Here is a 14237-nt window from a genome sequence, read left to right on the forward strand (position 1 = left end):
GTGAATTTCGTCTATTTGTATCCATTATTTTACAGTAATTGCTTTACTCTTTTATTTGAACGAGTATCTTGCTAGTATTTCCACATTGTTCGGCGATTGATTGATCTACAAAGAAGGAGGAGATCTAACCAATGTGTTCAGTGACGCTTCTGCAAGCTATGCTTACGCATAGATTTTCGATTATTGCGCAATGATCAGCGTTGGGTTGCAGATGGCATGCGTCAACACAAAGTTTACACAACTTTTTAGCTTTGACACTCCAAAAATATTCTTCGACATTTTGGTATCTAAAAATTTACATTTTTTCAACTTTGATACCTTCAAAGTCTTTTCCTGACACATCGATACCCTAAAGTTCACACTTCTTTTGATTTTGTACCCCAAAGTTTCGTTACTAACAGTTTGATATGCCAAAGTTTAAAGGTGTCAAACTTTGGGGGATCAAAGTGTTGAGAAAAAGCTTTGGGTATCAAAGTCAAAAGAGACGTAAATTAACTTTACATATCAAAGTGTCAAATAAAATTTTTGTAAGACATAAGTGTCAAATAAAAGCCATAAGCCATCAAAGTTCAAAAAGTTGTAAACTTTAGGATACCAAAATGCTGTAACCTTTTAATATATGATAATACTAGAAAAAGTCAAAATACTCTTGATATCTGCACACCCTTGCTTGATATCATTGAGCATCCTAAAAAATACGGTATGGAAAAATTTCATTCGACTAGATCGAAATAGAAAAGTTGTTCCGAAAATTTTCATCATTGAAGATTTTTGCAGGTTTTTATCTTTGAAAATTCTTGTAGGTTTCGAGGAATCATCGAAGGGATGCTGCGGTTTTGGAAATGTTGAGGGCGCAATGTTGTGCAACAAACTCTCAGGAACTTGTGAAAATCCGTCAAGTTACATATTTTGGGATAGTTTCTGTGAGTGGGGGTCACCACGTGGGCGATTCAAGTACCCACGTTCAGCAACGCGGTTTCGTTTCCGCGTTTCGTTTCCGCATGCTTGATGGCCCACCCGAAGTTGCATCAGAGCCTTATAAAAACCCTTCTAGGGTTTCGTGAAGGTTTGAGCGAAGTGAGGGAGCAAAAATTGCAGGCGGCTGATTTGGAAGCAGTGCAAGGGAGCGCGTGTGAAGCCAGAGGGGAGAAAAAGAAGCAGCGACTGATTTTGTGAGCACGGACAGAGGGTCAATCAAGGAGTTGCGGTTTCGTGTGAAAAATTAGCGGCGGCTGCAGAGGGCTTCGTGAAGAGAGAAAAATTATTTGAAGGCTGACCTTTTCTTGAGAAGAAAAGCAAGGAGCTTATTTGAGGGTTGTAATTTGTGAGAGTTGTAAACCCATTTGTATTATTTTTCTCTAATAGTAGATCCCCCCTTCCTTGTCCCGTGGACGTATGCAGTTTGCCGAACCACGTAAAATTGATTTGTTTGTGTTTGTGACCATTGTAATAGTTTTTTAGGATCCCTCGACAAGTCAATCCTAGAACTGATGAGAGGAAAAGCCGATATCTCACTTTGTTGAGATATTCGCTTCAGATTCTTATTTTCTTGGTGAGACGGGAATTCTTATTGGATCTTTCTCTCTTATTGTGCACCAGAAACTCTGTCGAAATTTTCGTTGCGCACAACAAGTGGTATCAGAGCCCAGGTTCCAGATCTAGGGTTTGGTTGGAGGAGTAGATCAATTTGGAGGCTCGTCTAGGGCTTCGTTTGGTGATCAATGTGAGATCTTTTGGTAAAGACTCTATCTTTTTAGTTTTGGATTATTCTTCGTTCGTTGGTGCGTTGAGAAAGATGTCGGGGAAAGAAGGTGTTTCGGGTGTCGAGGGTGGTGCTTCTGGCGCGAAGACCATTCAGAGTTTGAATATCCACTCTATGAAGATAGATGTGGAGAAGTTTAATGGCATAAATAATTTTGGATTATGGAGATGCGAGGTTTTGGATGCGCTGAACGCGCAGAATTTGAAGGATACCTTGGAGTTAGATGGCAAGCTAGATAAGATTGAAGAGAAGGTTTGGAAGAAGATGAATCGAACGGCGTGTGGTGTGATTAGGTCTTGTTTGACTCAAGATCTAAAATATGATGTGATGAATGAGACTTCTGCGAAGAAGATTTGGGAGATTCTCGAAAGCAAGTATCTGACAAAGAGTGTTGAGAACCGCTTGCATTTGAAGAGGAGACTTTATCATTTCCAATTGAAGAAGGGAACATCCATTAGAGATCACATGAACCACTACACTAAGCTTCTTGCGGATTTGGCGAATGTGGATGTTATGATTGAAGATGAGGACAAGGCGTTGCTGTTGTTAAGTTCCTTTCCCGATGAGGAATACGATCCTTACTCTGATTAATGAGAATGCATCTCTTTCGTATAGTGAGGTCATTGTTGTACTTGTGAATTATCAGCTTCGAAAGAAGGATAAGGAGACTTCGACTGAGTCGGTAGCAGAGGCGTGGGCCGCAAGAGGGAAGGGTCCAAACCGAAAGAATTGAAAGTCACAGTCTAGAGTAGGACATCCTACAATTGGAAAAGATCAGTGTGCTTGGTGCAAGGAGACTGGTCATTAGAAGAAAGACTGCCCAAAGCTCGACGAATGGATGAAGAATAAGCATAAGGGAAAAGGGAAGCAACCATCATCAGAAGCAAACATCGTATCGGATGGTAATATTTCTGACTCTTCTATTTATTCGTTTTCTATCAGTCCTACATATATCTATTCGGAGGAATCCGAGTGGATGTTGGATAGTGGTGCAACCTATCATGTGTGTCCTAGAAGGGAATGGTTCTCCAGTTTTGAGAAGCTGGATAGTGATGTGGTGTACATGGCTGATAACCGTGCATGTCAGATCCTTGAGATAGGAAGAATTCGCATCAAAATATTTGACGGGATTGTTAGGGAGTTAAATGATGTGAGATATGTTCCTTCTTTGAGGAAGAACTTGATCTCGATTGGAGCTTTGGTTGGAGAGGATCTGAATGTTCGAATTGAGGACATGGTTCTCAAGATTGTGGAAGACTCTTGGATTATGATGAAGGGCGTCAGAAGGAATAAGCCGTATTACTTGACTGGAGGTATAGTGGCAGGTAAAGAACTGGCGACTTCTATTGATTCGACTAGGCTACGGCATTTGGGGCTTGGCCATTCCAGTATTGATTCCTCGCATAGATTGAAAGAGGGTGCGAAGACCTGCAGTTTGAAGTCCAGTGAACATGTTGATGTGAGCAAGAAGACCGAGGTGAAGTGTGGCACCTCTATTCACCGTGCTAAGGGTCGTTCCGGAGGTGTTCACATGGATGTTAAGTTTGGTTTCCTTAGTTGGTGGCTGTTCTAGGCGTGTTTGGGTTGCAACCAAATCCCTTATGAATAAAGTCCTAGTAGTCTCTAACAGTTTGAAGAAGTGTAAGATGGACAGAAAGATGAAGGTACTTCATTCTAATTTTGATGGGAGATACAAGATAGACCTGTTTCTGTATTGGAGCCGAGCTCACGGCATTTCGAGACACTTTGTTGGAGAGGAAATCTTGGGGCAACCAGATAGGATGGTAAATTTGGAGAACCGTGCCTTGCTGGAGGAGGATCGGTGTTTGTGGTCGAGTAATGATTTGCAGAAGAGTTTCTGGACTGAGGCTTCGACATATTTGAGTCATCCTATTAAAGAGTTGTCAACTGCTGTGATTGGAGGTAAAACTCCATTGGAAGATAGGTATGGTAGTGTCACTTTGGTTGAGACTTCGATGAGGGAGCTAATTGACTCTCAGCAGGTGGAGAGTTTTGGACAGACCTTAGATGTATCACAGTGGGTGGAGATTGATGTTACTTCACATTGGGTGGGGGTTTTCCCACATACTCCAGGTCATTCTGCATTGGTTGGGATTCCAGCTGAGGTGACACAGTTTGGAGATCATTTGGTTTTGGTTACAGATGATGAGTTGGGTTTTGATTCGAGTGCAGCTGATAGACATGTTTTTGATATGGCCATTGGTTCACCTCAGGTGGAGGTGTTTGAGACCATTGGAGGTGCTATCAGTCGCAGAGTTGATAATATTGAAGAAGGGTTACGAACTCTTCTATTGGATTGAGGTCGTTCGCGGCCATTTGGGTGAACTACGTGAAGCTTAATTCCTTGGGCAAGAGGATACGTAGGCAGTCTTTACGATGCAGCCAGATGGATTTGTTAATTTTGATGGGGATGAGACCGATTTGGTGAGTTGATACCGACATTTGGAGAGTGTTTGCACTCTCATTTGGGTTCTTGACTTGTTATGGATTGAGTCCATTGTCGTGAATTGTTTCACGGCGTACTGGACACAACAAGTGGGACATTTGGATGCTTTGGTGTCGGCTCAGTTTTGGAAGAAACTTCACCAAGGTGGAGAATTGTGAGTGGGGGCCACCCACGTGGGTGATTCAAGTACCCACGTTCAGCAACGCGGTTTCGTTTCCGCGTTTCGTTTCCGCATGCTTGATGGCCCATGAAGTTTCATCAGAGCCTTATAAAAACCCTTCTAGGGTTTCGTGAAGGTTTGAGCGAAGTGAGGGGGCAAAAATTGCATGCGGGTGATTTGGACGCAGTGCAAGGGAGCGCGTGTGAAGCCAGAGGGGAGAAAAAGAAGCAGCGACTGATTTTGTGAGCACGGACAGAGGGTCAATCAAGGGGTTGCGGTTTCGTGTGAAAAATTAGCGGCGGCTGCAGAGGGCTTCGTGAAGAGAGAAAAATTATTTGAAGGCTGAACTTTTCTTGAAAAGAAAAGCAATGAGCCTATTTGAGGGTTTTAATTTGTGAGAGTTGTAAACCCATTTGTATTATTTTTCTCTAATAGTAGATCCCCCCTTCCTTGCCCCGTGGACGTAGGCAGTTTGCCGAACCACGTAAAATTAATTTGTTTGTGTTTGTGGTCATTGTAATAGTTTTTTATGATCCCTCGACAAGTCAGTCCTAGAACTGATGAGAGGAAGAGCCGATATCTCACTTTGTTGAGATATTCGCTTCAGATTCTTGTTTTCTTGGTGAGACGAGAATTCTTATTGGAACCAGAAACTCTGTCGAAATTTCCGCTGCGCACAATAGTTTCCACCCCACAGAGAAAGCAAATCAGGTTCTCGTCGACCAACTTGCTGAAAAATATTGGAGATATATAATTTTAGAAGGGAATTCGAAATATTTATTTGATTGTAGCCTCCAGCTTAGTATTTTACATATGAGATTTAGTGGAAATAATGAGGACGGTTCTCTGCTGTCAAGCATAAATAATTGGATTATCATTTCATATTCTAAAATTTTGGAATGAATAAGAGTGAAAAAAATTAGACATTTTTCCGGTTTTGATTATTATATTATGTCTGGGATGTATTGATGTATTTGGAACTTTAGTTCAAAGTATAAGAGAGAGAGCCCTCATAGCAGAATCCGCAAGATCTCATGTATTACTCTAAGGGCCTGTTTGTTTGCCTAAAAAAAATTGAAAATCAAAGAAATGGAAAACTATTAAATCAGGTGTGTTTGGATATCAATGCGATTTTTTTGTAGTGTTTTTTACAAAAACACCATGCCAAGGTGTTTCTTTTTCAAAAGTGTTTTGAAAACACCATTGTTAGTTACTATTATATAGCAGCGGTGACGGGCGGGTGGTCGGCGGCCGGCCGACGGGCGGGCGGGTGGCGGGCCGGAGGGTGGTGGGCGGTCGGTGGGCTACGTCGCGGGCGCGGTCGGCCAGCGGCGAGCTGCGGCGGCGGTCGTGCAATCGAGCGACGACCGCCGGCCGTGGGCGTCGCGCGCTGACCTGCTGACGGCGATCGGCCGTAGCGATCGCGGGCGTTGGCACCGACTGCCGTGGCGTCGCGGGCAGCGGCCGCGGCCAAGAGGGCGGCGTGGGCGGCTGGCGCGGCGACCGGCGAGAGTGCGGCGACGGCCGGCGCGGCGGGCGCGGCGGCTGTCGGCCGATAAGAGGCGGTGCAGGCGCGACGGGGCCGGCGTGCGAGCGAGCGGGGCGGCGGCGGCCGGCGGACGGTGGTGGCTACCCGCCGCGCGGTGGTGCGACGGGTGCAACCGGGCCGGCGGGCGGGACGATCGACGCGCGCGGGAGGCGGGTAGTGGCAGCGGCCAGGAGGCGGCCACCCGACTGCGGCGGCAATGGTGGGCGGCGGGCGCGGCGGCGGGGCAGCGACGGCGGGCGGACGGGCGGGGCCGGGCGCGGCAGGCAAAGCGAGCGGCGACAGCTTAGATGAAAAAAACGGAATCTCAAAACACATTTTTGGTGTTTTGAGAAAAGTGTTTAATTTTTGGATTTTGTAAAGGGTCAAGTCAAAAAAATGCCCCGGTTGCCAAACGCCTTTCATTGTTTTTTTTTTTTAAAAAAAGGGAAACGGTAAAAACGCTATGGTATCCAAACGCTCCCTAGAAAGAATTGTTTTGGGAGTGTTTGGTTTGCTAAAAAAAGAAGGAAATCAAAGAAATGAAGATGAGTTGTCACCTTATTATAGGATGATGTGAGTGATTTTTTAAGAAAACTTGTTTTGATGTTGTTTGGTTGACGATAAAAATAATGAAATAAATTATAAGAAATCTATTTCTTATAATTGGTTGTTTTCTTTTGCTTGATTATTTCTTAAAAATAAGAAAATATATGAGATGAGATGAGTCTTATAATTGGTTGTTTTCTTTTGCTTGATTATTTCTTAAAAATAAGAAAATATATGAGATGAGATGAGTTGTCATTATATTATTGGATGATTTAAAAATAAGAAAATATATGAGATGAGATGAGTTGTCATTATATTATTGGATGATGTGACACACACTTATGGTGTGTTTGGGAGTTTACTTAGGGCTTGTTTGGATTGAGGGGAATGGGGGTGAAGGGAAGTTAGGGGAACCATTCACCTCCATTCACCTTGTTTGGGAACACTTAGGAGGTGAAGTTAATTCACCTTCATTCACCTTGGTTCACCCCCTAATAGTATAAAAATTGTTACCCCCCAAATTGGGGTGTAACCAAGGGGAAGGGAATTCCCTTCCCTTCCCTTCCTTTCACTTCCCTTCCCTTCACTCAGTTTCCCTTAACTTCCCTTCACCCCCTACGAATCCAAACAGGAGGGAAGGAAGGGGAAGGAAGGGGAATTTTTCCCCTTCCTTCCCTTCCCCTCCATTACACCCCAATTTGGGGTGTAAGAATTTGGGCCAAATTTCCCCTCCATTCCCCTCCTCTACCCTCCAAAATGAAACTCCCAAACAAGGTTAAAATGAAATTTCCCTTCCCTTCCCCCTCTCTACCCTCCATCCAAACAGGCCATTAAGGAAATTGTTTTCCTAGCTTTTTAGGAGGAAAACAAAGAAATAAAATGTTAATAAGATGAGATGAGTTGTCACAATCTTATTGGATAATGTGAGTAATTTTTAAATATGAGATGAGATGAGTTAAGTGATATTGTGGATGAAAACAATATTTTATTAGATGTGGTGGATGTGATGGATGAGTTGTTGGATGAAAAAAATATTTTATTAGATGTGATGGATGGATTGTTGGATAAAAATAATATTTTATTAGATGTTGTGGGTGAGTTTTAGGGATGAAAATGTGTGAAATTGTACTTTTTGAATTTTCTTTGTTTGCATTTCTATTTTTTGGTTTTTTAGGAAATAACCAAATAGCCCCTAAGATAACAAGCTATTGATGTATCAAGCAAGAATAGAAATTAGAACTAAAATCACAAAAAGAAAAAAAAACGTGTAGAGTTCTTTCTGTAAACCAACCATGAAGATCCACTGTGTGCAAATATCAAGAAGCAAACTTTGATTTCCAAGCAGTTTTAATTCAAGGAAAACGGTATTCTCAGGCAGTGGAACCAACTCAAAATTAAGTTGAATAAAATGAAGAGAAGGAAAATCAATGCTAATATTAATAGAAGCTATCTGATGTACTGTACTTGGAAAATACAATCTTCAATCGTTTGTATAAAAGAAATTCTTCCGAAAACTTGATTATATAAGAGAGAAATGGGAGAGTTGAAACAGAAAAGCATATATGCAGCAGGATAAAAGGATTAAATGGTATCCAAGACCTCAAATCTCTCATGTGACAAAAAGTGAAAGAAGTCTGAAGAATCTGAAGAACATTTACTACTACTATAATGAACGTTGTAAACGTGCTGCTCATTGTGAAGAGAAATCAACGAAAATGATTTCAATGCCTATACAGCGTAAATATATCAAAATAAGAAGCATACTATCTGCCTTTTTTCCCCATTCCCCCTTTTCCTCCTAATTTTCTTCATTCCGACCAATATATACAGGATTTCAGGAAAACATCAGGCTCTGGGTTATAAGTTTGAAAAGTTCACCATTCGCGGATTTAGAAAGGTTCGTCAAAGAAACTAACCTTAATGATATACAAATCTACTTACAATATATAGAAGCAGTGTCTTCTTGGAGTAGCACCACAACCAAGCCAAGAATATAGCCAGGCCTTAGATGCAGGATGTCAAAAGGTAAGCCTCAGTCGTAGCTTTAATATTCTTTAATCAGACCAATTTGCAAACTGAATCAAGCCTACCAGTCTTCAATTTCTTCCTCTTCAATTTCTTCCGAAGTTTCATCCTTTTCTTGATCCATCCAGTCAAAATCAAACACCCCATTGTCATTCCGTGAGATATCTTTCTGGCAGGTGTGGGGGACTTCAAAATTTTTTGATCTCAGCCATTTCATTGTGGATCCATATTCCATGGTGACGTGAGATGAATGGTATAAATTGCAGGGATTTGAGTCCATAAATCTCTCAGATGCCATCTGATTCTGCAAATCCAACACCATGAAGAGAAAAATTAGAGATTGCAAAGTAATAAATGTTAATCACTGCATTATACCATCAACTCAGAAGATGCATCACGCAGTTTTACTTTTATTAAAGGCATAATGATCACCATTTGTGACTACAAACAATAGGATGAGAAAATTTTGAGGTTGGAAAGGCATAAACGGTTAATTACTGCATTACACCATCAACTCAGAAGATGCATCTTGCATTTCTAATTTATATCGCAGAATAATTATCATTTGTGAGTGCAAATTTTATGACTTAAGAAAAACCCTGACTTCCTGAGTGAAAAACTTCATACTAGACATAAGATTTTTCGGCTTACGTTTATAACTACAGAATGATTTCCGGTACTCTTTCCACAGCTATAAGAAGAAACCAAGGAAGAGTTCAAACAAAATAAGAGGGTGACAAGAAAGAAACATCAGTTCAGCATTAAATAAAGGTTAATAAGGAGTTAATTGCATGAAGACCCCCTCTAGTATCGCTGTTTTGACCTTACCTATCCCTGTAGTTTGGCAGATAGGCCTGGGTTAAATTTATTTGACTCTTTTACCTTGGATGAATTTTGGCAGATATTGTTCCTCGGTGAAATTAGTCATCTGAGGTAAAAGAGTTAAATAAAATTCACCCAGGGGGTTCTATCAGCCAAAATGAAACTATAGGGTTAGTGAGTTCAAAGCAGCAACACTACAGGGGTGTATGTGATATTAATTCCACTGCAATTCAACAAATCAAACACAAATTCAGGATCCAACTCAAGGAACAAATCTAGCGTGAGTTAAGATTCAAGGAAGTGCAAAACTCAAACTACAAATCTTAAAAGTGTCACCAAGTTAATAGGTAAGACTGCACTTTCTGGTTGTCTTTTCATCCAAAAAGAAAGATAAAATAAATGGATCTACATTGAGAAAGGAAGAAATGAGTGAAGTTTTGATGATCCACACCAAAAAGTGAGCACGTTAGTTCACTTTTCTTCCACAAACTATCAAGTCGTAATTGGACTAAGTCAGCTGCTCGACATCTGTTGACATGTAACCTTGCGTATCTGACATCTGCTATACAATTTGTATTACCAATCATCATGCCCTTGTATGTGCGATGAGACATAGAAGTATCTCACTTATCTCAGAGAAGTAGGAGAAGAAGTCATATCATATCGAACAATTATTGTACTTAGTTCCCTTCGAGAGGTCTATTATAAAATTAATTTGTTGCAATAAGTTTTTTTCCCCCTCAAATCTATCACCTTATCTCTTTGTAGGAAAATGCAACCATCTTCCTCGCATCTTTCTAGCTTTCCCCTTGAATTTCAAATCGGAATAGGAATTTAGAACCTCTTCTCCTAGTTACCATCTCTGTTCCTTCCAACTACTTCATCTCACTCCTAAAACTGTCTCGCTTTGATATTTAAAATGTGAAAGAAGGTGCATACAGATAGACATACTATAGATAGAATAATAGATTCACACAGTTCTTTTCAACTGTTAATTCCTTATTGTGCGCTAATATGTTGAAAGCATTAATAGAAGCAATTATATTCAAAGAAAACTCAGCATGATGAAGTGATATAAAAATCTGTCTTTATCATGTCCTGTATGAACTCTAAAATGGCAACCAATTGTAATATGCAAGAGTTTGGTTTAAAATAGATAAATATTCTAAGTCAATAGAAAAATACTTCATATAATAAAGGTCCACCTTATTATGCCATGATAACTGCTCAATTTGCCAAAGCCTCGGACTACGAATAGTGTGCCACCTGCAACATCAGTCAAGAATTATGTTAGGAGAGGCAAATGCTGCTGCACAAACATATAGTTACATAAATATTGATGCCTTGAAGGTGAAGGGTGTGAATTTCCGAATAACACCCCACGTGTTGCAACTGATGCAGCTACTACTTGTGCTAGATTTTCTGATTCATAAATCTCGGACATCATGTGGAACCTTGTTGGATGTGAAGCATTATCAAGTAGTAAATCAGCATCACATAGATAAGAAGTCACAAGCCACGCATCATCAATAGCTTCACCGCTTATAAAATCAAGAACTGCAGAAGTTTAAAAAGGACTCCTGTTACATCAATAAACATACTTAAGATCATGTGGCATGAGCAAATTCACTGTCATCAATTTCATGAGCAACCAAAGTGATGCAAATAAGTCAATAATTAAAACGAAAATCCAATATCATTTTACGCGTTTAATGTTTTTTTGCATTACAAATAAATCAGAGAGACGCTTTTACTGCAAAATCAGAGAGCCATGGTTTGCACATCTGACAATCAAAAGTAAACCTGGTCTTATTTTTGTATCACCAACCAAAAAAATGAGAAATTCTTAGCAGAATTTTCTGTATCAGATTTATCAATCTGTATGACCTTTGAGATGCTAACAAAGAAAACATTTACTGAGTATTTGTATTTACTGGAACAAAATTTAGCAGCAAACAGCAAAATAAAACAAGCATGTAGGAGCATTATAAAATTACCAACCCAAATTACTCCGGTCTGTAACTTTCCTAATATAGGGAACATCCTAATGCCATGAAAATATATAGAACTCAAAAGGTCTCAAATATCTGGAATAAAGAGAATGATTGAATGACGCACCATTTTCATGTAGAAAATCAGCAACCTTCCTTGCTTGCCCATGAGCCTGAGAAAGAACTACCTCCGGAGCATCCATCTTAAGAGGGCTTCTTGATAATTTCTCCTGAAGAACAAGTGAATGCTGTTCTGCAGCATGTAATCAGATTGCTATCAGTATTACTATTTATGATTAAAAAAGAATGTTCACAGAATATATATATACACACACACACACACTAAAACATCAACAAAATACAATTGAAATTATAAATCCTGAAAATCTACGGAGGATGCACAGGCAACATGTTAGCTACAGACAACTAATAGTTTTAATGATTAAGTACTAGAAGATTCTCATCCTAAGTTACACAGGTATGAATACAGGTATGGGTGCGGGACATGGAAAATTTGTAAAAGGTGCAGTACGAGGACATGGCTACACATACATGCATATATAATAATAATTTACATAAGATCATTACTTTTTTTTTCATTTCACGTGCTATGAATTAAAATTCCTGAGACATTTATATGTTTCTTTTAAACTGTAGGTCTATAAATTCGAAAATTACTTGTTTTTTAACTTGATGTCCAAAAAACCCTATATAATCGTAGTTCTGAACAGGGTACAGGCTGACATGAACCCAACTTATGTCCAATGGGTTTCAGGAATTGCACGTGAAGTGTAAGATATATGTCCAAGAAGTATATGCCGAGTGTTATAACTTAAAACATGTATTTTATAATTGAGTGCACATTTAAAAAAGTTTATGCAATTATCTAAGGAGTGAGGACCATCCACTGAAGTTTCGGTGTTGGGTACGGATAGAACACGGGTACGGCTCCAAATAGAAGTACCCATGCAACATAGTTTTAATCAGATGGCACTTTTACTTATTAATAATAAATAGTAAATTCACATACCAAGTGCACATGAATCATCAGTTTCTCTCTTGTTGTGCAGAAACTTCCCCAGGGCATGAAACAGGTTTATTGTTTCATCTCGTCCAAATCCAAAAGGCAAGAATGGTGGGGCATCTAGGTCCTCCGTGCCTGCAAGACTTGGAGATGATACTGAATTATGCTTGTATACGCTTGTCTTAGATTGTATTGCTGGCAGAGTCGATGTTGCTAAGGAAAAACCATCTGTAGGTCTTAAACAGAAGTATTGCAAAGACGTTATTGCATGTCTGATGTCACCTCCACTAGTTCGTGCTATATGATCTATCCAGTTTCCAGTCACATCACACTTCTCTTCCTCGCATATTCTAAAAAGAGTTTTCTTTATAGAATTTACGGTAAGCGGATTAAAAACTACCTGAAAGAAATTATTCATGTAGTTTATTTGCTATGAACATATAAAACTAGACACTATTTCACACCAATGCCAGTGTGTGATAGTTGAGTTTGCCTGCATTTGCTATGTAAGAGGTGTCACCTTATGGGCCCCAGCTTTCTCAAGAGATGATTGAAGTTCTTCCAAAAAATTTGACGAACTCTCAACAGATTCAGTTTTATGATATTCAGTAATCAATATAACTGTTGGAACCCAAGTTGAACGAACTAGAGTTGTTAAGCACTTGTTGAGTCTTGCGAAGGCAATTCTTCCATTTGTCACAGGTAGATCATCAATTAAGAAAATAACAGGCTTTCTTGATCCTCCATTACAGGATGGATGAAGTAAACAATATTTTCCTACTTTCTCGGCAAAAATCTCAAATTCATCCAATTTTGACATGTAATACCTCCCTAAAAGAGTAAGAGCATAACGTTAGACAAAATAATAATAATAATAATAATAACTTGTCAAAAGAAATCTAAGGATGACTCATGACTCTTCAAGTTCCAGTAAAAAATGACTGCAGGATATAAGGTACAATATTTAGTAATGAACTTGAGAACAAGTTTGTTCATCAATAAGTTCAAAAGTTATTTCATGAAAATTATTGCTAAGGTTAAGCATATTGACTAGATTTGGTTATTTTCCATTGCATAATAACACAACATAATTACCTGACCTACGGCTATGTACATGCTCCCCCCAAAGGGTAGGCGTAGGGGTCGTCCACTCACATAGCTCGGCTCCAAGTTGTGATGATATTACCTGAAGTGCTGCCTGCAACAGAGACTAAAAATTCACAGACTACCCCAAAAATATTAATCTAGCAGTGAACATTGTAATGTGTAAACATGATTACATGAGTACTTCAGAAAATAAGATTATGCTTGAAGGAAAAACACCTATAATAAAAATTGGACAGGTATATCAGATCACTAGATCAGTCCTAACGAAATTATTTTTCTTCACTTCGATGTAGCATATGATTCAGTATTACTAGGCACATTCACCATTGGGCACATTAAGTGCAATACATTGCAATTTTCAGATTTTAATAATTAATTTAATTTTTTGATGAAAATCCAATGGTTGAAAGGTTTTTGATCTGACGTGAGGCTAAATTTTATCCCTTACAAGGTATGTTCCCTTCTCTTCTTCTTTAATTCTTGCCTCCTTGCCGCCAACCATTCCTCTCAATTCCCTTCACCATCAATCTTTTCCCTCCTTTCCTCTTATGTCTGGTTTTCCTGCAACATACAGCTCCTCCAATAATTCTTTCTTCTCTATTATGCACCTGAACAGCTACACAAAGCCAACAACCAGTTATACTCACCACCATCTGTCCCTCAACCACTCCTCTCAATTCCCTTCACCATCAATCTCTTCCCTCCTCTTCTCTTATGCCTGTTTTCCTGCAACAAAGAGCCCCTCCAATCATTCTTTCTTCTCTATTCTGCACCCGAACAGCTACACAAAGCCAACAACCAGCTA

At 39.7% G+C, this 14237-nt stretch overlaps 1 protein-coding gene across 3 annotated transcripts in view; it reads right to left on the reverse strand.

Moving 5' to 3' along the window:
- Window positions 1-8132: 8132 nt before the first annotated feature.
- Window positions 8133-14237, reverse strand: part of LOC109828297 (cell cycle checkpoint protein RAD17) — a 13127-nt gene continuing 7022 nt past the window's right edge. For all 3 annotated transcript variants that reach the window (XM_020395324.1, XM_020395323.1, XM_020395322.1), the window contains exons 6-12: window positions 13421-13523; window positions 12846-13156; window positions 12332-12725; window positions 11429-11554; window positions 10654-10867; window positions 10516-10576; window positions 8133-8792 (exon numbers count right to left, since the gene is read on the reverse strand). In XM_020395324.1, the coding sequence (XP_020250913.1) occupies window positions 8550-8792; window positions 10516-10576; window positions 10654-10867; window positions 11429-11554; window positions 12332-12725; window positions 12846-13156; window positions 13421-13523 (1452 nt within the window). In that variant the 3' untranslated portion in view covers window positions 8133-8549. The remainder of the gene's footprint in view (window positions 8793-10515; window positions 10577-10653; window positions 10868-11428; window positions 11555-12331; window positions 12726-12845; window positions 13157-13420; window positions 13524-14237) is intronic.

Source organism: Asparagus officinalis, unplaced genomic scaffold, assembly GCF_001876935.1.
Source record: "Asparagus officinalis unplaced genomic scaffold, Aspof.V1 AsparagusV1_Un981, whole genome shotgun sequence".
In the NCBI taxonomy this organism is placed as follows: Eukaryota; Viridiplantae; Streptophyta; class Magnoliopsida; order Asparagales; family Asparagaceae; genus Asparagus; species Asparagus officinalis.